The sequence below is a fragment of the Plecotus auritus genome, assembly GCF_963455305.1.
Source record: "Plecotus auritus genome assembly, chromosome: 6".
Lineage (NCBI taxonomy): Eukaryota > Metazoa > Chordata > Mammalia > Chiroptera > Vespertilionidae > Plecotus > Plecotus auritus.
The window spans coordinates 176,397,525-176,424,447 of NC_137773.1; the positions used below are offsets into that span (position 1 = coordinate 176,397,525).

The following is a 26,923-nucleotide window of genomic DNA, read 5'->3' on the forward strand; positions in this document are numbered from 1 at the left end:
AGAAAAAATGTACCGCTGTTTATAACTTTAATTGGTTTTATTTATTTATGTTATTTTATTTATTATATCAAGCCTTTGACTTGATTCTGTAAAAAGGGCCTGGCATTGGGCCAAGCTGTGTGAGCTTAATCCACATTATTGAAATATAATTTATATATTGTAAAGTACTTTGCTTGATGGGTTTTTTTACTTGTAAAACCATCACCCAGATCAAGTTACAGAATTTGCGTAGCATCTCCAGAAGGCTCCCTCCTGCCCTATGCCAGTCAGTATCTACCTTAAGTTATTTTCTGTTTGTTTTTTATTCTCATTTTTAATAGTAACAACACCTAAATAGCTCTCACATAGTAGGCTTTGTTCTAAGCAGAGTACATATATTAACTTAAACCTCAAGGAATAGGTACTGTTACCATCATTTTACAGATGAGGCACAGACAGGTTAAGTAATCGGACACACAGTTAATGGAAGGTTTGAACCCTAGCAATCTGGCTCCAAAATCCTTGTTTTTAATTTCTGCTGTGCTATATTATATTGCTTAGTTTCAACTGGAGATTCTAGTAGGTCTTATGTAATTTTATATATATTTTGTGTAATTGCCTTTTGTGGCAAAGATAATTTTCAGTTTAGAGGGAAAGGTAGGAAAAGTAGAAATAATTCTGAGGCTTGATGGGGAAAAATATACTAGAGTGGGTAAGAATTTTTGCAGGGAGCTTAACCCTAAGACTAGGAAGTATGGTTTTGTGGAAATGAAACATATAGGAGAGTTTGAGTTAGGACAGCATCTAGATATTGGAGGGTGGGACAACCTTGTATTTGATTGTCATTATAGTAGATTACAATGTCAGTCTTGCTTAGGGTTCTCTTGCCCTAGCCTTTTTGATTCAGTGTATAGAGTATTGTCGGCCTACAGACTGGAGAGTCCCGGGTTTGATTCTGGTCAAGGGCATATGCCCAGGTTGTGGGCTGGATCCCCAGTAAGGGCCGTGCAGGAGGCAGCCAATCAATGATTCTCTCGCTCCCACTCCGAAATCAATAAAAATATATTTTTAAAAAAGTGATTCTTCTTGTTTCAAAAAGAATGCATGAATACAAAGGGACTCTCTTTCGCTCACTCATGCTTTCCCACTATCTCTCTCTCTCTTTCAAATCTCTCTCAAATCGATATAAGATAAAAAAAAACACCATATTCTGTGAAAGTAGCCAGATATAAAAAGAGTGTATGGATTCCGTTTATATGAAACTGTGGAATAGGCAAAACTAATGTATAGTAAGAGAGAGAAGATGAGAGGCTGCTTGGGTGCATGGGTGGGAGCTTACGTGGGGGAAGAATGTTGCAGGCTGAGGCAACAGCACAAAGAAAGGCCCTGAAGCAGTAACGAACTTGAACTCTTTGAAAATCAGAGAAGGCCATGGTACTGCAGCTTAGTGAGAGAGGAGTGGAGGAGGAGTGGTCAGAGATGCAGACAGAATCTAGATTATTCTAAGCCATGATAGTACTCAGTTATTGCGGTAAGCCATTGGAAGTTGGAGGATGAATTGTCGCGTCAAGCATTGAAGCAAAAAAGCGAGACCAGTGCAAGCAGTCCAGGCAGTTGATGATGGTGGTCTGGACAAGGATTGGAATGGTCAAGATGTGGATAAATAATTGAAGTCAAGAGATATTTTGAAGGTAGGACTAACAGGGATTGTGGGGGATGAGGAAAAAACGAGGGTTTTAATGATGACTCCTAGGTTTTTGGCTTCTGAGGGAATGACAGTGGAAATGTCTGCTATTTTTTGAGACAGGAAAGGGGAGAGGAATGATTTTGGGAGTAGAAATTGTTTTATAAGATGGTTGTTTAGATCTCTGTTTATCAGAAAAATACCCTTTTCTTAACTTTTTGCTTTTATTTACACTTTGACTGTTGACTATTGAAGGTGGTGGCACATGTTTTTATATGCCTGTCTAGAGTTGATCCTGTCTTCCCTTTGTGCTAGGATGTCTGAATTGATTGAAAAAGAAACTGAAGAATATCGTAAGGGGGATCCAGACCCATTTGATGATCGACATCCTGGTGAGACCTGTGTTCTCCTAAACGTGGCTCTAATCTCCTTACAAAAGAAAATTGCTTTTAGAAAATATTTTTCAATTGAAATAGCATATTTCATGCTAAGTTTTAAGACCTAATATTTGTTAAAATATTGTTCAAGGTGGGAGCAGTGAGGAAAAATAAATTTCTGGAAAAATGGAAATAATTTATAATATTTACACATCAAATAAATGTAGGTATACCTTATTGACTCATCTGGTGTGATTACAGAGCCTTAAAAAGAGAAAAATGTTTTCTCTTTCTGACTTTTAAACCAAAAAATGTCTGTGCCTTTACCTTTCTAGCAACGCTAACTTTTCCTTCCCTGATGGGGAATGTAGCTGAGAATGCGTTCAGTGCCTTGCTTTCGCTATGAAGTTGATACTTGGAGCCTTGAATAATAAACAGACTTCCTGACGTCCGCTTTAGTGTTTGGACAGCTAAAATACGCCCCGTCATGATTTGGTTTTATTTTGGGCTGATTTAATTAGAGCCATGACAACCTAGCCTGCTTTGGCATGGAGTTTGCTACCTGGAACCTGAGACTGCAAGTTTTTCATGCTTTCCCTAAGGTGCATGACCAGCGGGCAGAGCTTAAGTCATGTAGGGGCCTCCACTGCACTGAACTTTCTCTCTCAAGAGCCAGACCTTTGTGGAGAGAAGAGTCTGGAATTTAGAATATGGAGAGAGAGTGAAAATGAATGGGAGTTACCAAATAAGAACATTATATATCCACCTGACTGTTGCAGGGTTTATTTCTATTTCTTAGACATTTGTTCTCAAATGTAAGTTAGGCATTTCAGATCGAGTGTCCAGTTGTTTATGGGATGTTACCTGCTGCCCTGTCCTAGACATCCCCACGTGTGACGTCAGAGGACTTATTTACCTGTTTAACCCCCATTTTCAGTAAGGCAATCGGAGTACGAAGTATGAAAGTAAGTGTGAAATAGGAATTTTAGTTAGTGTATGGCATTATGAAAAGGACTAAAGAGAGAGAATCATGCTTAGTGATACTGCCTTAGAAAGGATGAAATGGTGACGAGGTAGAAGGGAGAGACAGAAAGATTTGCTTTTTTCCAGTAGAAATGTAAAGACAATTTTTTCCTCCCTACCTCTCATGTTAAGCAATATTTGTCATTAACCCTAATTTCTATTAATAAATATAAGGGTCTTAGTTCCATCATTTCTAAACATAGAAAGTTGGGAATCTGAGGTCCTCATTTGTTTTTATGATACTCTTCTCTAACTTTTCTTTTTTGTGAACTACTTTGGGATACTAATGACAGCTTGGGAAAAAGTTCATATCAGCAACTTAAATCTTTTTTCATCCTTTGACTAAATTTTTCACTCTAATGTTTTGAAAAGAAAACTAAAGATAGATAGTATCTGTTTTAAAAACAAACCTCTCCCAACCATTAACTATTTTACCTTTAGGCTGTGTGTTGAGTAGATCTTAAGTTCTTAGTCTCCTTTCTTTCCCCAGGGGCTCAGAATTCAAAGCCAAGGTTACTGTATCTTTAGAGTTGATGATTGCTTAGTGCAGTGGTCAGCAAACTCATTAGTCAACAGAGCCAAATATCAACAGTACAACGATTGAAATTTCTTTTGAGAGGCAAATTTTTTAAACTTAAACTATATAGGTAGGTACATTGTTATTAACTTAATTAGGGTACTTCTTCAATCGCACTGTACGTGCGCGCCTGCATGTGGTATTTTGTGGAAGAGCCACACTCAAGGGGCCAAAGAGCCGCATGTGGCTCGCGAGCTACAGTTTGCCGACCACTGGCTTAGTGGGATTCCCACCCTTACCCCCAGCCTGGGATGGCTGCAAGTTTGAGTACACATCCCTTCTGCTGTTGGCATTGTAGTTGAAAGGGGGACTGGATTTGAAGCCTGTCTTTCCCAGGCCACCCAGCAAAAGAAGTGTTTCCTGCCTTTCTGTGGCTGGGAAGTCAGGGATTTTCTTCGTTTTAGGCTCCTTTCTGATTCTTGTGTATACATTTTGTATACATTTGTAGATCTTGTATACATTTAACATTGCTGGCCTGGTCTAGTGCTCATTTAATTCAGCATTTCTATGTAGGCAATAACCTGGGAGATGTGACTGTGAGTTTTTATATTGTCACTTTTAATTTTAAGAAACCTAATTTATCAAGGAATCTTTTCTTTGTTTCTATTTCTTTTTGTTTGGTATTTTAATAGTATTTATAACAACCAGGGTGCCATTACAGAGGTCTAAGTTGCTTGATGGGGATGGTTACTTATTCCTTTGTTTGTTCCCCTCTTCTTTTGGTAGGTCGAGCTGATCCAGAGTGCATGCTGGGCCATCTGCTGAGAATACTCTTCAAGAACGATGATTTCATGAATGCAGTAGGTTGCTTCTTACTTTTCTCCAGATTATCAGCAGTAGATGCTGTACGTTAGTGTTTTTTTCTAAATAGTTTCCTTTCTCCTGAGGCCTTGACAAAGGTGGGAATAGAGTAGATAGGTTTTTAATTTGGTATTGGTTCAGCGAAATGAGAGGAATCATGGCCTCATTCTTACCAAAGTCCCAGGTATTTTCTCCAGGTGTACACTTTGTTCAGTTGAATATTGGTGAGGGCTCCCAAGGCACCTGTGTTTATCTTTGGACAAGATGATGTTGAGTTTGGGAATATAGGAGTCCTCTTGGGTTCCACAATAGAAAAATAGGAGGGCTGTATGTGGCATGATTCTGCATTGACACTGCAGTGTGTTCATTGGGAATGTGGATGGAGAGAGAGGTGCCTCCTCTAACTCAGGACTATTGAGGAGTAAATGAGACGGGAAATACACACATACACATCTCACTCACAGCTCCTAAACACAGTAATTGTCCCATAACTTGTGGCTGTTTTTGGAGGCAGAATGGCATGATGCTTGAGAACATGGGCTTTGTCCGGTGGAGAGGATCCGTGTTTTGAGTTTAATGCATCTCCACCATTTACTGATCTTTAGGCAACTTAAGCTTCTCCAGGCTTTATTTTCCTAATCTGTAAGACAGGGGCGATAGTTCTTACTGTAAAAGGTTTTTGTAATCCTTGAATGAAATTAAGCATGGAAAGTACTTAGCACAGAACCTGGTTCATGAGAGCTCAGTAAGTATTAGCTATTATTATCTATATTATATTAACTTCCCAATTTATTTCTCTATTATCAATGTATCTTCTCAGCTTCAGATCACTTCCAGCTGCTTTCCAGACAGTCCCACTTGAATATCCCCCACGGACACCTTGAATTCCACGTGTCTCATTGTTTGGTCCACAATCTGTTTTTTTGTTCTCTAGCTCAGTAATGGTGTCCTTGTCTAGCCAGCTAGAAGTTATCCTTTATTCCTCCAAACTCTCTAATTCAGTGGTCTTATCATTCCTCCTCCTTAGCCTTCACAAATCTCTCCACTTCTTTCTGTCCTTGTTGCCAGACCTAGGTTTAGTCACTACCATCTCTCACTGGTTACTTCAATAGCTTCTTAACTGGTTTCTCTTGGTTGTCCTCATCCAACCCATTCTTCACTTTAGAGTCCAGAAATCTGTCTAAATTGCAAAAGTTATCATGGTACCCTCTTGCTTAAAATACATGAGTGGTTTCCTGTTGCCCTTAAGATAAATCTTAAATTTTTTAGTTTGTTATATATAACCAATCTGTTTCTGGCCTTTGTTCTCTCAGTTTTCAGTTCTTGCACGTTGGCCCTCCTCTCCTCCCCTCTCCTGCTTAGCTACTTCTACATGCCCTTAAGTTCTGGCTTGGAATCCTTACCTGTCTCAAGCCTTTTGTGATTCCTCTGCAGGGGTTGTGTGGTCTCCTACATGCTTCTGTAGCATCCTGTACTCGTGATACTTGTTTTCTCAATCTCACCTTTGTTGGACTATGAACCCTTTGATGGTGGGACTGTGTCTCATTTACTGTTGTATACCCAGCTCAGAAGACAATGCCACTTTTTAGTAGAGATTCAATAAATACTTGATGAGTACCCAAAGAAAAGTTTTGTTAATACATTCATTTATATATCCTATATAATAAAAGGCTAATAGAAAATCGGAAGTGACGGAGGTGAGCTAGCGCGTCGAAGATAGCTCTATGGTTTTCCTCCTGTTTTTCAGTCGGGAAATGGCCGCTGTGTAGTTACAACGAAGATAAGTCCCGGGAACCTTGCTTCGGCGAGTCAGGAATTTGAATTTAGAGTTTACTATCTGAGAACATATTCTCCAGGAAGAATTTTACAGTATCTCAAAGACTTCACTTGATTGCTCTATCTTGCATAAAACCCAAGGAGTAAAGAAATGGGTCGCTCTAATTCTAGATCACATTCTTCAAGATCAAAGTCTAGATCACAGTCTAGTTCTCGATCAAGATCAAGGTCACACTCTAGAAAGAAGAGATACAGTTCTAGGTCTCGTTCCAGGACGTATTCAAGATCTCGTAGTAGAGATCATATTTATTCTAGAGATTATCGGCAAGAGTACAGAAATAATAGAGGAATGAGACGACCTTACGGGTACAGAGGAAGGGGTAGAGGGTATTATCAAGGTAGAGGAGGTAGATACCATCGAGGTGGCTATAGACCTGTCTGGAATAGAAGACATTCTAGGAGTCCTAGACGAGGTTGTTCGAAGTCCAAAAAGAAGATCCATTTCTTCTCAAAGATCCCGAAGCAGATCTCGCCGGTCATATAGATCCTCTAGGTCTCCACGATCATCCTCTTCTCGTTCTTCATCCCCATATAGCAAATCTCCTGTCTCTAAAAGACGAGGGTCTCAGGAAAAACAAACCAAAAAATCTGAAGAGGAGCCCCAAGAAGAGAGTCTTTTGAAAAATAAATCACAGGAGGAACTGAAAGATACATTTGAACATGACCCATCTGAATCTATTGATGAGTTTAATAAATCATCAGCCACATCTGGTGATATTTGGCCTGGCCTTTCAGCTTATGATAATAGTCCTAAGTCACCCCATAGTCCTTCACCAATTGCTACGCCACCTAGTCAGAGTTCATCTTGCTCTGATGCGCCCATGCTCAGTACAGTCCACTCTGCAAAAAACACCCCCTCTCAGCATTCACATTCCATTCAGCATAGTCCTGAAAGGTCTGGGTCTGGTTCTGTTGGAAATGGATCTAGTCGATATAGTCCTTCTCAGAATAGTTCAGTTCATCACATCCCTTTGCGAAGAAGCCCTGCAAAGACAATCACACCACAGAATGCTCCACGAGATGAGACTAGGGGACGTTCTTCATTTTATCCTGATGGTGGAAATCAGGAAACTGCAAAGACAGGAAAATTCTTAAAAAGGTTCACAGATGAAGAGTCTAGAGCAGGGGTGGGCAAACTTTTTGACTCTAGGGCCACAATGGGTTCTTAAACTGGACTGGAGGGCCGGAACAAAAGCATGGATGGAGTGTTTGTGTGAACTAATATAAATTCAAAGTAAAGGAGCAGAGGGGAGAGCAAGAGAACCCTCCGCTCTTTCGGCTCTGCGGGCCGGATAGAACAGCCGAACGGGCCGGATCTGGCCCACGGGCCGTAGTTTGCCCACGGCTGGTCTAGAGTATTCCTGCTTGATAGGGGTAATACCAGGGATAAAGAGGCTCCAAAGGAGAAAGGATCAGAGAAAGGGAGGGCAGAGGGAGAATGGGAAGATCAGGAAGCCCTAGATTACTTCAGTGATAAAGAGTCTGGAAAACAAAAGTTTAATGATTCAGAAGGGGATGACACAGAGGAGACAGAAGATTTTAGACAGTTCAGGAAGTCAGTCCTTGCAGATCAGGGTAAAAATTTTGCTACTACATCTCACCGGAATACTGAGGAGGAAGGAAACAAGTACAAGTCCAAAGTTTCACTGAAAGGCAATAGAGAAAGTGATGGATTTAGAGAAGAAAAAAATTATAAACTTAAAGAGACTGGATATGTAGTGGAAAGGCCTAGCACTACAAAAGATAAGCACAAGGAAGACGACAAAAATTCTGAGAGAATAACAGTAAAGAAAGAAACTCAGTCACCTGAGCAGGTAAAGCCTGAAAAGCTCTAAGACCTCTTTGATTACAGTCTCCCTCTACACAAGAATATGGATACACGAGAAAAGTCTACCTGCAGAGAGGAGAGCCCACTTAGGATTAAAATGATAGCCAGCGATTCTCATCGTCCTGAAGTCAAACTCAAAATGGCTCCTGTTCCTCTTGATGATTCTAACAGACCTGCTTCCTTGACTAAAGACAGGCTACTTGCTAGTACACTTGTCCATTCTGTCAAGAAGGAGCAAGAATTCCGATCCCTCTTTGACCACATTAAGTTGCCTCAGGCCAGCAAGAGCACTTCCGAGTCATTTATTCAGCACATTGTGTCCTTGGTTCATCATGTTAAAGAGCAATACTTCAAATCACCTGCGATGACCCTAAATGAGAGGTTCGCTTCCTGTCAGAAAGCCACTGAAGAACATAGTACCCGCCAAAAGAGCCCTGAGATACACAGGAGAATTGACATCTCGCCAAGTGCCCTGAGGAAGCATACCCATTTAGCAGGGGAAGAGAGGGTTTTCAAAGAAGAAATTCAAAAGGGAGATAAAAAATAAAGGTGTGACTCTGCTGATCTTTGGCATGACATTGATCGTCAGAGAAAAGAAAGAAGCAAAGAACCGGGGGGATTCCAAGGGCTCCAGGGAATCCAGTGGGTCAAGAAAGCAGGAAAAACTCCAAAAGATTACAAGGAATACAAATCTTACAAAGATGACAGTAAACATAAAAGTAGAGAGCAAGATCGTTCTCGATCTTCATCCTCTTCAGCATCACCTTCTCCCAGTTCTAGAGAAGAAAAGGAGAGTAAGAAGGAAAGAGAAGAATTTAAAACTCACCATGAACTAAAAGAATATTCGGGCTTTGCAGGAGTTAGTAGACCACGAGGAACCTTTCATGATGACAGAGATGATGGTGTGGATTATTGGGCTAAAAGAGGAAGAGGTCGTGGTACTTTTCAACGTGGCAGAGGGCGCTTTAACTTCAAAAAGTCAGGTAGCAGTCCAAAATGGACTCATGACAAATACCAAGGGGATGGGATTGTTGAAGATGAAGAGGAGACCATGGAAAATAATAAAGAAGAAAAGGACAGGCGTAAAGAAGAAAAGAAATAATAAATCTGACATGAGATTGCAACAGAGAGCAGAACTTGCACCCACCATTTTTTTTTCACATGATTTTTGTTTTCAAATAAGAATGTAAGCATTTTACTTAAATTTTACTGTTTGCAAGTAGTCTATAGAAGTTTTGTTTTAAGTCTTCAAATATCTTGAAAAATAGTAGACTGTATGTTGAAAATTGTACTGAAATAAAGTAGAAAATGGTTAATGTAAAAAAAAGGCTAATATGCAAATCGACTGAATGGCGGAACGACTGGTCTCTATGACAGGCACTGACCACCAGAGGGCAGACGCTCAATACAGGAGCTGCCCCCTGGTGGTCAGTGTGTTCCCATGGGGGAGCGCTGCTCAGCCAGAAGCCAGGCTCACAGCTGGTGAGCGCAGTGGTGGTGGCGGGAGCCTCTCCCACCTCTGGGTCAGTCGGACATCCCCCAAGGGCTCCTGGACTCCAAGAGGGCGCAGGCCGCTCCTGGATTATTGAGAGGGCGCAGGCCGGGCTGAGGGTGCCCCCCGAGTGCACAAATTTTGTGCACCGGGCCTCTAGTTACAGATACAAAAATATAAAACTCACTTTTCTCATAACCCCCATCAGGAATCTGGTGGGGGTATGTATCTTTCCCTGCTTTATCTTTCTGGGAAAAAAAAAGTATATGAACATGGTGGGGTGATTCCTTTGTGATACTCTTTGAGCTTTAATTTCTATGGTTGCTGAGTTTTGGGGGAATTTGATTGTAAAGCTGCAGAAGAGATTACATATGATGTCGTCATGGCTCAGCGGTATCATAACTATAGTAATTAAAGGTTTGCCTAGCTGGTGTGGTTCGTCATACCTGGGTTCCACCTCTGGCTCCCATTGAAGCTTGTGTGGGAGACAGCCAGCTGGAGCAGCTCAGTGGCTGAGCTTCGAGCTATGAACCAGGAGATTAAGGTTCCATTCCCAGCCAGGGCACATGCCCGGGTTATGGGCTCGATCCCCAGTAGGGGGCATGCAGGAGGCTGATGGATGATATTTCTCTCTCATCTAAGTTTTTATCTCTCTATCCCTTTCCCTTCCTCTCTGAAATCAATAAAAATATATTAAAACAAATAAAAATCAATAAATACATATTTATTTTTTTATTTTTTAAATATATTTCTTTATTGATTTCAGAGAGGAAGGGAGAGGGATAGAGAGATAGAAACATCAATGATGAGAGAGAATCATTGATCGGCTGCCTCCTGCACGCCCCCTATTGGGGATTGAGCCCACAACCCGGGCATGTGCCCTTGGCCAGAATCGAACCTGGGACCCTTCAGTCCGCAGGCCGACGCTCTATCCACTGAGCCAAACCAGCTAGGGCAATAAATACATATTTAAAAGTAATAATAATTAAAGGTTTAATTAGTAATCGTTAGGTACAGTCTTCTTTAATACCTCTTAGGCAAGAGATAAGAATATATTAAGGATTTGTTAGGCTTTATTAATTTCGGTTGAATTTTAGACAAAACATATTCCTTCTTGTCCTGGACAGGTAGCTTGGTTGGTTGGAGTGTCATCCTGTGCACCAAAGGTTGTGGGTTCAATTCCTGGTCAGGGAACATAACCTAGATTGTGGGCTCCATCCCGGGACAGGGCTCGTACGGGAGGCAACATTGATTGTTCTCTTTCATATATTTCTCTCTCTCTCTGTCTCTCCCTCCCTCCCCTCCTTCCTCCCTTTCTCCTTCCTCTCTCTAAAATCAATAAACATATCCTTGTGTGAGGACTATAAAAAAATAAAAACTATTGCTTCTTTTCTTTACAGCTGGTGAATGCATATGTGATGACAAGCCGAGAGCCCCCATTAAATACTGCAGCTTGCAGACTTCTACTGGATATCATGCCAGGGCTGGAAACTGCTGTTGTTTTTCAAGAAAAGGTATTTACGAAAAAGAAAAATCACCTTACTTTGTAATTGAGTAGTGATATGTTGATTTGCCTTTGTTAAAATAATTGTTACAGTTTTTTCTTATTATAATAGTAATATATGTTAACGAAATGGAAGAAATCAATACAGTAAGAAAAAGTTATTTTTTTTCCTTTTAAATATATTTTTATTGATTTCAGAGAGGAAGGGAGAGGGGGAGAGAGAGATAGAAACATCAGTGATGAGAGAGAACCATTGATTGGATGCCTCCTGCATCCCCTCTACTGGGGATTGAGCCCGCAACCTGGGCATGTGCCCTGACTAGGAATCAAACAGTGACCTCCTGATTCATAGGTCGACACTCAACCCCTGAACTACACTGCCCAGGCAAGAAAAATTTAAAATAATTATTTTAATGAGTACATGCTGCTTGGGTGCCACAAAAAGTATTTCAGAGAATAACATTGTAATTATTGCTATAATTTGCAGTACTGTATATTGAAATCTTCAATTAGCTACCACTGCAGGAGACCAAAAAAAAAAAAAAATCTGTATCCTTGTGAGTTCATAGTATTCTCTTACTAGAGGCCTGGTGCATGAAATTCGTGCATGGGGGGGTGTCCCTCAGCCCAGCCTGCACCCTCTTAAATCTGGGACCCCTCAAGGGATGTCCAACTACCTGTTTAGGCAGTCGGACATCCCTCTCACAATCCAGGACTGCTGGCTCCCAACCGCTTGCCTGCCTGCCTGCCTAATTGCCCCTAACCACTTCTGTCTGCCAGCCTGGTCGCCCCTAACTGCCCTCCCCTGCCGACTGGATCGCCCCTAACTGCCCTCCCCTGCAGGCCTGGTCGCCCCTAACTGTCCTCCCCTGCAGGCCTGATCACCTCCAACTGCCCTCCCCTGCTGGCCTGGTACCCCCCAACTGCCCTCCCCTGCAGGCCTGGTCACCCCTAACTGCCCTCCCCTGCAGGCCTGGTCCCCCCCCCCCCCCAACTGCCCCTCCCCCTGTAGGCCTTGTTGCTCCCAACTGCCCTCCCCTGCAGGCCTGGATCACCCCTAACTTCCCTCCCCTGCAGGCCTGGTTGCCCCCAACTGTCCTCCTCTGCCAGCCCGGTCACCCCTAACTGTCCTCCCCTGCAGGCCTGGTTGCCCCCAACTGCCCTCCCCTGCCAGCCTGGTCACCCCTAACTGCCCTCCCTGCAGGCCTGGTCCCCCCCCAACTACCCCCCCTCCCCCTGTAGGCCTGGTTGCTCCCAACTGCCCTCCCCTGCAGGCCTGGTCCCCCCAACTTTCCTCCCCTGCAGGCCTGGTCGCCCCCAACTGCCTTTCTCTGCCAGCCTGGTTACCCCTAACTGCCGTCCCCTGCAGGCCTTATTGCCCCCAACTGCCCTCCCTTGCAGGCCTGGTCCCTCCCAACTGCCCTCCCCTGCTGGCCTGATCGCCCCCAACTGCCCTCCCCTGCTGACCACCTTGTGGTGGCTATCTTGTGTCCACATGGGGGCAGCCATCTTTGACCACATGGGGGCGGCCATCTTGTGTGTTGGAGTGATGGTCAATTTGCATATTACCTCTTTATTATATGTGTTGGAGCGATGGTCAATTTGCATATTACCTATTTATAGGATTCCTTTTCTTCCTGTAAAATTGATAGTAATGTCTCATCTTTTTAATTTTTTTTAAAATATATTTTTATTGATTTCAGAGAGGAAGGAAGAGGGAGAGAGAGAGAGAAACATCAATGATGAGAGAGAATCATTGATCAGCTGCCTCCTGCTCACTCCCTACTGGAGATTGACCCCGCAACCAGGCATGTGCCCTTGACCGGAATTGAACCCAGGACCCTTCAGTCCCAGGCCGACGCTCTATCCACTGAGCCAAACCGGCTTCGGCTTTTATTTCTTTTTAAAAATATATTTTTATTAATTTCAAAGAGAAGAAGGGAGAGGGAGAGAGCGATAGAAACATCAATAATGAGAGATAACCATTGATCGGCTGTGTTCTGCACGTCCCTTACTGGGGATTGAGCCCATAACCCGGGCATGTGCCCTGACTAGGAATCGAACCGTGACTTCCTGGTTCATAGGTCGAAGCTCAACCACTGAGTTACGCCTGCGGGGCAGGACTTCTCAGCATTAATAATGTTAAATGTGCATTGTGGACTTCAAGAGGGATGTAAAAATTTTACTGCTCCCCACTTGGTCATGGAACCTTTCTGGTCTTAACATCTGAAGTAGGTCTGTATTATGTGGCTGTTGATTTTTAGCTTGAGTTTTAACATCTAAAGAGGATTGTATTTCACTGATGCATAGATATTTAACTGAAACCATCTACTATTAGACAGTTTGTTTGCATTTTTAAATTTTATGACCAACATTAAATATTTTTCATAAGACTGAGATCTTTGCTTGCATCTTTAATTATGAAAATAGTATATTTTTCTGCAGGCTCGATCCCCAGTATGGGGTGTGCAGGAGGCAGCTGATCAATGATTCTCTCTCATCATTGATGTTTTCATCTCTCTCCCTCTCTGAAATCAATAAAAATATATTAAAAAAAAGAAAAAATAGTTTTTTCTGAATTGTACTTTTTCATTTCCTTTACTATAGGAAGGAATTGTTGAAAATCTTTTCAAATGGGCCCGAGAGGCTGATCAGCCATTGAGGACGTATTCTACTGGACTATTAGGAGGTGCTATGGAAAATCAGGACATTGCTGCCAACTATAGGGATGAAAATTCACAGCTGGTAAGGACTATATTAAAATGAATTTTTGTATAAGATGGGAGAATAATCAAGTTTTTTCTTGCTACTTAAACTTGAATAGGTAGATCTTATTTATTACCTTATACTGGAGTGTACCTGTAATTTCAATATTTTCAGATTACTTTTCATAAGAGTTTTGATTTTACTTTTTTTTTTTAAAACTTGGAAATGCTGTGTTTAATCTTGTCAAGGATCATGATAGTTTATTTACCAAATAAAGAATAGTACCATTTCCTTTCCTCCCTAACAGTGGGTTATGAAAATTTTAAAACATAGGATGAAATTGAAAGATTGAAAGAATTTCACAGTGAACAGATGTGTATATACCACTTTAATTGTGAATATTTTACTATACTTATTTTATTACATATTCATCCATTATTTTTTTTAAATGCAGTTCAAACTAAACTGTGGACATAATCCCCCCCTTTTTTTAAACACATTTTTATTGATTTCAGAGAGGGAGAGGGAGAGAGAGAAACATCAGTGATGAGAGAGAATCATTGATCAGCTGCCTCCTGCACACCCCCTACTGGGGATTGAGCCCACAACTAGGCATATACCCTTGACCAGAATCAAACCTGTGACCCTTCAGTCGGCAGGCAGATGCTCTATCCACTGAGCCAAGCCGGCTAGGGCTCCCTCTTTTTTTTTTTTTAAGATATTTTTTATTGACTTTAGAGAGGAAGGGAGGGGGGGAGAGAGATAGAAACATCAATGATGAGAGAGAATCATTTATCGGCTGCCTCCTAATCGAGCCCACAGCCTGAGCTCGATTGCCCTTGACGGGAATTGAACCCGGGACCCTTCAGTCCGCAGGCCAATGCTCTATCCACTGAGCCAAACCGGCTAGGGCCCTCTCTCTTTTTAAAACTAAGCACAATACCACATTTTAGAATTGGCTCCAAAAAATACTTAAAAGTAAAAAATAAATGATGAGCTTGAAAAACAGATTATGTAACTATGTATAATGTAGATGGCAATTTCTACCAGAATATAACTTATAACAGATACAAGTTTGAGAAACCACATATAATTTTCAAAGACACTTAAAAGATTGTAAATACTGTATATCTTAGGGTCTGCCTCTTTAGGTGTGTTGGTCCATCCAATTCATCTTGATCCTGAGAGGTCAGTTGTGAATGATGTGGTTTATGTGCAGGTCTTCTGGTTTGGGTTCTCTGGGAAATTTTATGCGGAATTAGACTGTTAGCTGTTGCTTATTTTATCAAGCTGTAGGAATCAAGTCAACATGTTTATTAAATCTTTACTGTTACCAGGCATTGGGGTAAGTGCATCGGTATCTAGTTCTCCGTAAGTAGGAATAAATATTTGTTAAGAATCATTTAAATTAAGATGCAGAAGAGACAATCCTGTTTATTCCAATATCTGTTGATAGGTAGCAATTGTGCTTCGAAGACTTCGGGAGCTACAGCTTCAGGAAATGGCTTTGCGGCAAGAAAGCAAGCGTCCCAGCCCCCGAAAGCTCTCCTCTGAACCCCTGTTGCCTCTGGATGAAGAAGCAGTGGATATGGACTATGGCGACATGGCTGTAGATGTAGTGGATGGTGACCAAGAGGAAGCCTCTGGAGACATGGAGATCTCCTTTCATCTCGATTCAGGCCACAAGACCAGCAGCAGAATGAACTCAGCAACAAAACCTGAGGAAGGAGGATTGAGGAAAAACAAGTCAGCGAAACAGGGTGACAGAGAGAGCTTTAGGAAAGCCAAGCAGAAGCTGGGTTTCTCATCATCGGAACCGGATCGCATGTTTGTTGAGCTGTCTAATAGCAGTTGGTCAGAAATGTCCCCCTGGGTGATTGGCACCAATTATACCCTTTATCCTATGACTCCTGCTATTGAACAGCGGCTTATTCTCCAGTATTTAACTCCTCTGGGAGAATACCAGGAGGTAAGCTTATTGGAAATACTATGTTCCCACTTTGGAATTACGGTGCTTATTTCGGTGATATTTTATGGTAGCATTTCTACAATGATGTGTTTTTACTCTAATACAAAAAAGTCTTTGCCCCAAACTGGTAAACTCTTATACAGGTCACTTCTGATAAGGCCTGTTCGATCAAAGTGTGTTGCTATGTTTATCTTCATAAAGGAGGTAGGGAAGAAGTGCCTTATTTCTTCTAACCTCAAAATGGAAGAGGAAATAGGTGGAAATAAAGCCAAATGTTAAGTCTTGTTCTTGGTCTTCATTTCAGTTACTCCCCATATTCATGCAGCTTGGGTCCCGGGAGTTGATGATGTTCTATATTGACCTGAAGCAGACTAACGACGTTCTACTTACGTTTGAGGCACTCAAGGTAAAGTTCTTACCAATGTTTGGTGACTGAACATTTTATCGACATGGATGTGCCTATGTGTTTTGGTATATAGCATCTTTGGGTTTTTATTGCTGGGGGCTTTCTATTGCCAGAAATATCAAAATGGGAACAAACAAAAATTCTTGTTTAGCTAGAAGAGATGAGGCTTACCAGGTGCCTCTTCGTGGTAGTGACCGGAGAAAAGCCACACACGGTGGCCTAAGTGGTAGAGGGGAACAGTACCTGGTATGGCTGCTTTCTGGGGTGGGAGTGTGGTAGAGGTTTGTGTAACACAAAAAATAGAGTAGAGTGGAAGGGATTGGAATACTGTAAGTCTGAGTCAGGGTGTTGGGAGAACTTCTGAAGAGGGCACATACCTGTTGTTTTTGCTGCTGACTTTGGGGAGATCTGCACAGGTAACAATGCACATAATTGTAAATCTGTGTTGTTTTATCTGTTTCTGGTGCCTGTGTCACCACCCAGAAGGCACCGTGGCATGAGAAACTGGAGAGGGTGCTCTAGCTCTTCCAAGGCCCCTCCTTATTGGCCTGGACTCGGAGCCATTAAGCAGCCTGCTGCTTGCATTGCACTCCCTGCCCTTAAAATTGCCGAGCAGATAGGGTCTACCCAGAGAGGCTAGTGGGAACTGAATAGGGAGTTAACAAAAGTGAAGATAAACTTTAAAAGTGTATTTAAAGTGCATTTTGATTAGTTCTAGTTTTGATAATTTGCTGAAGATTGTTCTTTGGATAATGTATTTAGGATCAATGTAAATGAAATGACAAGACAAAAATGGAATCTTAGAGTGTTTTTTAATTTGTTTTTCTTAAGCACTATTTGTTTTACTTCTGTTAAGAGGATTCCCTGTATTTAGCAGCTAAATATTTTGTGAATTGATCATGTGATTTTTCTAGATCAGAGATTTTCCATCTTTTTCATCTCATGGCACACATAAACTAATTACTGAAATTATGTGGCACACCAAAAAAATGTATTTTTTGCTGATCTGACCAAAAAAATAGGTATAATTTTGATTCATTCACATCAGATGGCTGTTGTTGTATTGGCTGTTGTCATTTCTTCATTCGGTAATTAAAGGGAAAAGAGGTCAGTGCCCCTGGCTAAATAGTCAGGTATTGCATGTCTTAAAAATTCTTGTGGCACACGGGTTGAAAATTGTTGTTCTAGATAGTTCTGTGGTAACATGTGTCGCCTTTGTTTAGCACCTAGCATCTCTCCTGCTCCATAACAAGTTTGCCACAGAATTTGTTGCACATGGTGGAGTACAGAAATTACTGGAAATTCCTCGTCCCTCTATGGCTGCAACTGGTGTATCCATGTGCTTGTATTACCTGTCCTACAACCAGGATGCCATGGAAAGAGTAAGTCCAGTCCGTTCAGGTACATGGGAACGGGCTGGGTGGGGGACGGCCTAGCATATTTATAGAAAAACTTTGGGTGAGAAAAAAAAAAGAATAGTTGGAGTAAATTTTTTTTTTTTAAATTATTGTTTAAAGTATTACATATAGATTTATATAGGTTTCCTTTTCCCCCCATTGACCTCTCTGAAGCCACCCCCACCCCCCTGGAGTAAATTTTTTAAAAAAAATTTTATTTATTGGAGAGAGAGAGGGAGAGAGAGAGAGAGGGAGGGAGGGAGGTGATTTATTGTTCCACTTATTTATGCTTTCATTGGTTGCTTCTTGTATGTGCCCTGACCGGGAATTAAACCAGTGACATTTTGATGTACAGGACAACGCCCAACCAGCTGAGCCACACCTGCCAGGGCTGGAGTAAATTTTAGTGAAAGAAGCAAGAAGCCTGAATGTCCTTACAAAAATTTCTAAAAATATAAAATTGTTTAGGAAAAGTTCTTTTCCCCCCTGAATCTATGGGGGGGGGGGGGGCGGGGGGAGAGAAGCAAGATGGATTGGGGTTTTATTAATTTTTGCCATTTCTGTTGCATTAAGATTAGTCTTGAAGCTCTTTTAAGATGTCCCTCAGTGGTGTTATATTTTGCATTTTTTAGTCAATTTATTATAAAACAACAGGCGGTGCTTTGTGTGTGCTAACAGATCGTTTGTGGTGAAGACAGTAAAATCATTTCAGTTGTTTTCGGGGCTCCACAGCCAGTCTAGTTCTTAGGTTTTTTCAGTTTAGACTTTTTTTTAAAATTAAATATATTTTATTGATTTTTACAGAGAGGAAGGGAGAGGGATAGAGAGTTAGAAACATCGATGAGAGAGAAACATCAATCAGCTGCCTCCTGCACACCCCCTACTGGGGATGTGCCCGCAACCAAGGTACATGCCCTTGACCAGAATCGAACCTGGGACCCTTGAGTCCGCAGGCCGACACTCTATCCACTGAGCCACACCAGCTAGGGCTAGTTTAGACTTTTTTATTTACTGATTTTAAAAAGGTGTAAGCTGCCTGATCAGTGTCATTCACTGGTTGAGCGCCAACCTATGCACCAGCAGGTTTGATTTCCAGTCAGGGCACATGCCCCCGTTGCAGGCTCAGTCCCCAGTAGGGGGCGTGCATGCGGCAGCCGATTGATGATTCTCATCATTGATGTTTCTATCTCTTCCTCTCTCTTCCTCTCTGAAATCAATAAAATATATATATATATATATATTAAAAGGTGTAAGTAGATCGTACATTTAAAAGTAATGGGTCCCCAGACACCCCTGGGGGAATCTTGTTATTTCTATACCTGGAACATTTTTCTAATATTTTATGTGATGTGGCTCTTTTGGTAGAGTGAAGTTGGTAAATTCTTTTGGGCCTATGTCTTTGTTCATCTTTGCATGTGTAATAATAAGGTAATGTTTTGATTTAAATGTTTTTTCCTCTTGAGATTAACATTATGCAAGGGTATGTAGTCTTTTAAGAATAATTTTAAATACTTTTAAGAATAATTATGTGTGCATATATACAAAGCAATTATGGCTAAGATAGAGAGAAAGTACCAAGCAGACCTGGGCAATGCTTTGGAAAGCCTGGTCTGCCCCACAGAATGTGTGTGGAATCAGTGAGCGAATGGGTGCTACACGTGTAGACTTAGTATCGGAAGGCTCAGCCGCTTTTACCACCCTAGGAAAGTCCCTTACCTCTCTGAGCCTCTTCCTCATCTGTTAAGTGGGAATCTTAATACCTGTGTAACAGAGCATTGTGAACATTAAAGGATGTACATGTTTGCAAAATTTGGTAGTGAGTGTAGGTCAAATTTAAATATTTATCTTTAAATGTAGGTTGTTTTCAGGTTTGGACTAGATTGTTATAAAATTTCATTTGTAACTTAAGCTTTAAACTCAGAATGACTTGACCAGGAATGATCATTGTATTGTGCACAAGTATCTATTGACACTGGTGAATTTGGCATCTTTTTGCAAAGGTTCTTTTACCCCCCAAATTTAAAAGTTGTTTTATTTTTATATTTTTCAGGTTTGCATGCATCCCCACAATGTCCTGTCTGATGTGGTGAACTATACCCTGTGGTTAATGGAATGTTCTCATGCCTCAGGATGCTGCCATGCTACCATGTTTTTCTCCATCTGTTTCTCCTTCCGGGCCGTGTTGGAGCTCTTTGACCGCTATGATGGTCTTCGCCGACTGGTGAACTTGGTGAGGCTCTTCAGTGGCTTCTTTTTGCAGGAAGTAGGGGTCCTGCTGGTCTTGGCTGCCCTTCAGCAGCATTAAGAGGAGCCTTACTGGAGGAAGTCTGCTACCTTTTTCTCCCTCAGTCACAGGTTTCTCTTCCTCTTAAGTGTTCAGAGGACTCTGTGCCATGATAGAGCTGCCTTGAATTTAGTAATCTTTACAGGGGGAATTGCAGTCAGTAATCTTTCTAAAAGCAAGAGGTTTTGTGCCTTATGTTTTTAAACAGGATTGAAGGCTATGTAATCTTTCAGTATGGGTTTACTGTTTTGCTTTCATATGGCTCCTCTTCGCATGTGTGGAAAGATGTGCAGTTAATTGGCAGTCTTGTTGAACATAAAAGTTTACTGAAATCTTTTCCCTTTTTTCTTCCCATTTGTTGTCTCCTCCCATAACTCCCTCCCCCTGCCCCCGCCTTTGTCTGATTCTTTTGCTTCTTTCTTAACAGATCAGTACTTTGGAGATTCTGAATTTGGAAGATCAGGGTGCACTTCTGAGTGATGATGAAATATTTGCTAGCCGCCAAACTGGGAAACACACGTGCATGGCCTTGCGCAAGTACTTTGAGGCTCACCTGGCCATTAAATTGGAGCAAGTGAAGCAGTCACTTCAGAGGACTGAGGGCGGCATTCTTGTGCATCCCCAGCCCCCGTACAAGGTGAGAGGACCTTACCTGGAAGGAACTGTACGTGCTCTGTACCGCTTGTGGGCCTGAAACTCACAGTCACAGCAGCGGAGTCTGCAGAGTGTGTATTGTTGTATTATACTTGTCCTTTGTGGAGGCAGGTTACCTGAAAATGGATGCAGCGGGTGGATTTCAAGGATGCATTTTATTCCCAGCTGTGAGTTGCTACTTCTCTGGGATACTCGTGAACTGAAGCGTGTGTAAAAGGGCTGTCTTTTATGAAAAGTACTACATGTCCTACTTCCTATGGGAAATTTCTGAAAGGTGCATCTGTAACTTCATTTCTCAATCATTTTTGGACTTGCTATGTTTTGGGATGAAGATTAGTATTTGCATGTTTTAAAAATCACAAGTTGAAAAGAAACCCATTATTTTACATGTTGCTTTTTTTTTCTTCTTAAGCTGGGAAATAGATGCATGCACTAGCAAATTGAACATTCTGTTACTTTTTTGGACAAAATGTATTGTGAGTCCAGTTATAAATGAAAGATTAAACATTCATTTTTCACATGTGGGCTATAGACGGAAGGATCGTGGAAGTTGAAAGCTATTATTACTTAGCTTTTTTGTTCAGACCTGTTGGTCATTGAGCTGCGCTGGAGAAGGTAGCAGGCAGATGACAGAGTTCTTTAACATGTCTCTCTCCTTACAGGCATGTTCGTATACTCATGAACAGATTGTGGAAATGATGGAGTTTTTGATAGAATATGGCCCAGCGCAGCTCTACTGGGAACCCGCCGAAGTCTTCCTCAAACTTTCTTGTGTTCAGCTCTTGTTGCAGCTTATCTCTATTGCCTGCAATTGGAAGACCTATTATGCCAGGTGGGACCTGAGGGAGGTTTCCAAGGAAATTAGATTCTGCTTTCTGCTGAGGTTGATGTTGGTTTCACATAGTGTATGCTTAACGAATACTTGGTGAACAGAATTGAAATTTTGGCCTCAAACCTGAGAAACTAGATTAAGCATGATGATACCTTTTTTAATTTACAGACGATTCATTTATATTTATGGTCCTGGTGCTTATAAATACTGCACACAGGCAGGGGTCAACTTCTGTACTCTGAGAAGTTACATAATTTACATGGCGACAGCACAGAGGTAGGGTGGAAAGCCTGTCTTGAGACTGGGGTCCAGTGTTCTTTGGGATTAGACTTCAGATGTCTCTGCTGCTTGACAGTCATATGTAATGTTATTTTATCCTCACATGAAAGTGTGTTTTTTGCTTTTGATGTGAGTTTTCACCGTTCAGTTAAAAGCGGTCAGCAGAGCAGGATGAGGCTCCGAGAAGACAGCTGATCGAATCAGGAGGGTGGGTGGGTTCTGTAGGAGGAGGATGGAAAAGGAATTAAAACGATATTTTGGTAAAGATGGAGTCTGAAGAGAAAATAAAATAAAGTTTTTATATATAGTGGTTCTTTTTAAAAATATATTTTTACTGATTTCAGAGAGGAAGGGAGAGGGAGAATCATTGATTGGCTGCCTCCTGCACTGTCCCGCCCCACCTCCCCCACTGGGGATTGAGCCCACAACCCAGGCATGTGCCCTTGACCGGAATCGAACCTGGGACCCTTCAGTTCCCAGGCCAAGGCTCTATCCACTGAGCCAAACTGGCTACAGCTCTTGACTTTCCCCATGCATCCACTGCCATAAAGACAAGAGAGGCTATTTACGGTGTGTTTAGTTTGTTTGCTAAATCCCAGGACGTTAAATCCAGGGATACTTTTGGAGCACCCAGTTTCATACTCTTCCATACTTAGGACCACTTTCCCATATTAAAAATTACCAAGAACTCCAAAGCGCTTTCGTTTTGTGTTATATCTGGTGATATACCATGTTAGATTTACCATATTAGAAATTAAAACAGAAAATGTGACTATATTTATGAATTTATTTAAAAATAATATGAATCCATTGCATGTTAGTATTTTTTATGAAAAATTTCCAAAATAAAACCAAATGATTTCAGCAAGTTTTTAAAATGTCTGGCCTAATCTCTTATATTGCTTTTATATTCAATCTTTTGTGACATCACACATGACATAGCCCCTGGATAGCTCCGTTGTACACTAGTGAGACACTAAGAGTGGGACAGGACGCAGCATCTCACTATGACCATTAAAACAGCTTTCATATCACAGAACCTTCTGAGAGGGTCTCAGAGACCCCCGGAAGGTCCCGAACCACACTTAGGAAACAGCTGTTTTGGGGAATTAAAGTAGGTTATTGTATTTACTTTGAGAATTTTGTTTAAAAGGTGATGAAAGCTCAAAAGATAGTGAGGAAGGTTATAAATATATTTTGGAGTGGTAAAACCTTACATGGATTATTAAGAATATATAAATGTGTTTGGAATATGTCCTTTAAAAGTTTTTTTTAAATAAAATTAAATATTTGTTTCTGCTTAGAATATATAAAGTCTTACATAAAGAGAGAAGAAATTATTTTTAGCCACTGTTAATTTCTTCTGTCTTTCTATAATGTATGTAAATGTACATAATTGAGGTTATAGTATTTAATCATATTCATCTTTTTTATGAAATATTTTTAAAAATAGAAAGGTACAGAGAATGCTATGACTGCTGCATACCCAGGGTTGGCATGTTGCTGTATGTGCTTCTCTCGGAGTTCTTGTGCATTTCCTGCCTCCCCAGAATGACCAGAGTTCTGAATGTGGAGTGCGTTCTCTCCATCCATGTGTCTATACTACACATTTGTGTGCACACGAACACTAATCTAGTCCTCTTTTGTATGTTTTATATTTTCATTGCAGATTTTTTCTCATGTTTTTGAGTTTTATACATGTTAATATTTATTTGAACTCTTGTATTACTATCTACAGTTCGTTCTATTGGTGATATTTAATGTTTGTTGTGGGTCTTTATTTTTTGCTTTCAAATGAATGGTCCCATAAAACTCTTTTTGGAGTCTTTAGCAAACGTGTCAAACTCGCAGCCAGTGAAATGAGGCATGCAGCCCACTGCCCGCGAGTTTGATACGCTTGCTAAAAGGTATGATGTATACAGTTGTGTCTGCATTTCCTCTTTATCCGTGTTGCCAGAGGGCTTGGGAAATGACCTATCGTCTGGTCCCATTGGCAGTATATGGAGTTTTCATTTCTCTGCCTTCTTGCCAGTACTTCGTATTTCAGATTTTATATCTTAACGCTTTCTATTCATTAATGTTGAATTTTGAGCCTTTCCCCTTGTCCTTTAATAAGAGTTCTTTGAAAACAGTTGTCAGTACCTGCAGAATAGCTCATCATTTGAGTGTATCATAACTAATACATGTATTCCTGTTGTCTAGGCAGGCTTTCTAATTCTTTTGCTATTCGTTTGTATGATGTGATAATGGACAGCTGAATACATAAATACTTGTTTGTATGTCTGATTATTTCCTTAGGACAGATTCCAAGAGGTGAAATTCCTGGGCCAAAGGTTAAGAACATTTTAAGAATCTTGTTTCATATTGCAGATTATTTTCTAAAAAGAGTGTCCTAATTTCTCCCCAACCAAAGTTGGAGAGCAGTAGTCTACGTTGTTACAGCATTGGGGACTGTTCTTAGTGTGCAGTCTTAGCAGTTCGATAGGTGGAAATGCCACCCCATGTTTTTGCAAGTAATGTCACAGTGACTTACAAGTCGTCTTGACGTTATGGTTAGGGACAGGGCCCCACAGGTCGTGATTCTGATCCATTCTCTCTCCCTCTTTTTTTAACTGTTGTTTCTTGTGGCTGTACCCTATTTCCCTTTGACTAATTCTTCTTCCTGTCCAGGAATGACACTGTGCGCTTTGCTTTGGATGTCCTGGCTATTCTTACTGTTGTGCCAAAAATCCAGCTCCAGTTGGCAGAATCGGTGGATGTGCTAGATGAGGCTGGTTCCACCGTCTCCACTGTAGGTAGGTTGTACCATGCCATTTGGTTACCGGTTGGTCTGGATTTTTCCCCTTTGCTGTTCTGTTGTGGTTACCTAACTGACCTAAGTAGTAAGAAAAGAAGGTAGTAGGGGCGGGTACCTAGTCTGTCCCATCTAAGTCATGCAGTACAGCTTCATATAATGGAGTCATGTTAGTGAACTCGTGTTCCGAGTGGTACAGGCATTTCTGCTGTAATAGTGTAAACCTTGTACTCTGCGGAGCCACGTGCTGAAAACGAGGGGTATAGGAGACATGGTTGGGGCAGATAGCAAAAAACTTAAGCTGCTTTGTAATTTAATCCCTAATAAAATTAGTAATTGGCAAGCAGCTCAGAATGGATAGAAGCTGTCATACACAACAAAAGGAATATACACTGTTTGAAAATGCTACGCTCTATTAAGAGCAGGGCTGATGAGGGTTGCTGCTAAAGTGAGCATGGAAGTAGCGTAACAGGCTGTGGGTCCTGGGGTGCACCTCTCTGGGAAGAGCGCAGGGCACAGCCACTTGTTTTTGACTTCCTCACATACAGCAGAAAGGTTCCGCTGCCCCTGGAGCAGCCAGGCTGAGGGTTTTTCTTCCCTGTTGAAGGTTTAATTTAGTCCCACTATTTTCTATCTTCTTACCTAGGAAAAATTGCATATTAACCTAGTGACCCTCATGTAGTATTGACATCATTCCCCCATTTAACCATTGTACGTGAGGTATTGCACTATAAAGGTACATGATAGTACAGCTGATTGCATTTTACACAAACAGTTCCTTGTACATTTTTTAAAAAAGTGTGGCAGTTTTAAGTGGAATAAAATGAATAGAACTTTAAATTTTGACTCTGAAACAACCATTGAAGTTGGCCATGAGTTTTGAGAGAGAGAATATAAAATGTACTGTTCCCCCCCGCCCTTTCCTATTAGGTATCAGCATTATTTTGGGAGTGGCTGAGGGTGAGTTCTTTATCCATGATGCTGAGATTCAGAAGTCAGCACTTCAAATTATCATCAACTGTGTGTGTGGCCCGGATAACCGAATTTCCAGTATTGGGAAATTTATCTCTGGAACTCCTCGGAGGAAGCTGCCTCAGACTCCCAAAAGTAGCGAGCACACCCTGGCCAAGATGTGGAATGTGGTCCAGTCCAACAATGGCATCAAGGTGCTTTTGTCCTTACTGTCCATCAAGATGCCCATCACAGATGCCGACCAGATCCGGGCCCTGGCCTGCAAGGCCCTGGTGGGCCTGTCTCGAAGTAGCACTGTCCGGCAGATCATCAGCAAGCTGCCCCTTTTCAGCAGCTGCCAGATCCAGCAGCTGATGAAGGAACCCGTGCTGCAGGACAAGCGCAGCGACCACGTCAAGTTCTGCAAGTATGCCGCCGAGCTCATCGAGCGGGTGTCAGGGAAGCCCCTTCTCATTGGCACCGATGTGTCCCTGGCACGACTGCAGAAGGCAGATGTTGTTGCCCAGTCAAGGATCTCCTTCCCTGAGAAAGAGCTGCTTCTGTTGATACGAAACCATCTCATTTCTAAAGGACTTGGGGAGACAGCCACTGTGCTGACAAAAGAGGCTGACCTGCCCATGACTGCTGCCTCCCACTCTTCTGCCTTTACCCCAGTCGCTGCTGCTGCTTCTCCTGTCTCTCTCCCCCGAACCCCTCGCATCGCCAACGGCATTGCAACTCGACTGGGCAGCCATGTGGCTGTGGGTGCCACTGCCCCTCCTGCCCCCACTGCCCATCCTCAGCCACGGCCCCCCCAGGGCTCACTAGCTCTGCCCGGCCCGTCTTACGCGGGCAACTCCCCTGTGATTGGTAGGATCAGTTTTATCAGAGAGAGACCATCGCCCTGCAATGGCAGGAAAATCAGAGTGTTGCGGCAAAAGTCGGACCATGGCGCCTACAGCCAAAGCCCAGCCATAAAAAAGCAGTTGGACAGGCATCTTCCTTCCCCACCGACGCTGGACAGTATCATCACAGAGTATCTGAGGGAGCAGCACGCGCGCTGCAAGAACCCAGTTGCCACCTGCCCACCTTTCTCCCTCTTTACTCCTCACCAGTGTCCTGAGCCAAAACAGAGGCGGCAGGCGCCCATAAACTTTACCTCCAGGCTGAACCGCAGAGCGTCGTTTCCCAAGTACGGCGGGGTGGATGGCGGGTGCTTCGATAGGCACCTTATCTTTAGCAGGTAAGGAGGCCCTGTCAGCAGTGACTAGTCCAGAAAACCCTTCACTGGCCTGAAATACCAGAGATGGTCACTTTGTGTGAATAAAGGAGCAATGTGACTGTACTCCCTTTTGTTAACCATGGGGTCCTTGTGTGATTGTTCAACATCTTGATTGAATACTATGTGTTCTTACTACAACTAGTATGTTTTCTAGAGCCTATGGGACCCGCTGTGTCTAGGATCCCCAGCTTGTTTCTGTGCTGGTCCAAGTGGCCTCTTTTGGTTCTTTACACATCTTAGGTAAAGGTCATGGGGTTGCAGGCTTTAA

At 42.0% G+C, this 26,923-nt stretch overlaps 2 protein-coding genes across 4 annotated transcripts in view; both read left to right on the plus strand.

The window, feature by feature from the left end:
* The window catches only part of DCAF1 (DDB1 and CUL4 associated factor 1), a 55,000-nt gene that overhangs the window by 12,727 nt on the left and 15,350 nt on the right, over positions 1-26,923 (plus strand). For all 3 annotated transcript variants that reach the window (XR_013960784.1, XM_080671821.1, XM_080671820.1), the window contains exons 3-14: positions 1,979-2,055; positions 4,367-4,440; positions 10,998-11,111; positions 13,709-13,846; positions 15,264-15,776; positions 16,081-16,182; positions 17,406-17,564; positions 19,630-19,809; positions 20,291-20,500; positions 21,180-21,349; positions 24,299-24,423; positions 25,353-26,616. Coding sequence is in view for 2 of the 3 variants with exons in the window: in XM_080671821.1 (XP_080527947.1) it covers positions 1,979-2,055; positions 4,367-4,440; positions 10,998-11,111; positions 13,709-13,846; positions 15,264-15,776; positions 16,081-16,182; positions 17,406-17,564; positions 19,630-19,809; positions 20,291-20,500; positions 21,180-21,349; positions 24,299-24,423; positions 25,353-26,616 (3,126 nt within the window). In the remaining variant the exon portion in view is untranslated. The remainder of the gene's footprint in view (positions 1-1,978; positions 2,056-4,366; positions 4,441-10,997; positions 11,112-13,708; positions 13,847-15,263; positions 15,777-16,080; positions 16,183-17,405; positions 17,565-19,629; positions 19,810-20,290; positions 20,501-21,179; positions 21,350-24,298; positions 24,424-25,352; positions 26,617-26,923) is intronic.
* On the plus strand, positions 6,243-9,316 carry LOC308250690 (bcl-2-associated transcription factor 1-like). The gene is given in 3 exon segments (XM_080673388.1): positions 6,243-6,691; positions 6,693-7,376; positions 8,814-9,316. Coding segments are annotated over 3 exon segments (1,401 nt in total). The 5' UTR covers positions 6,243-6,368; the 3' UTR covers positions 9,208-9,316.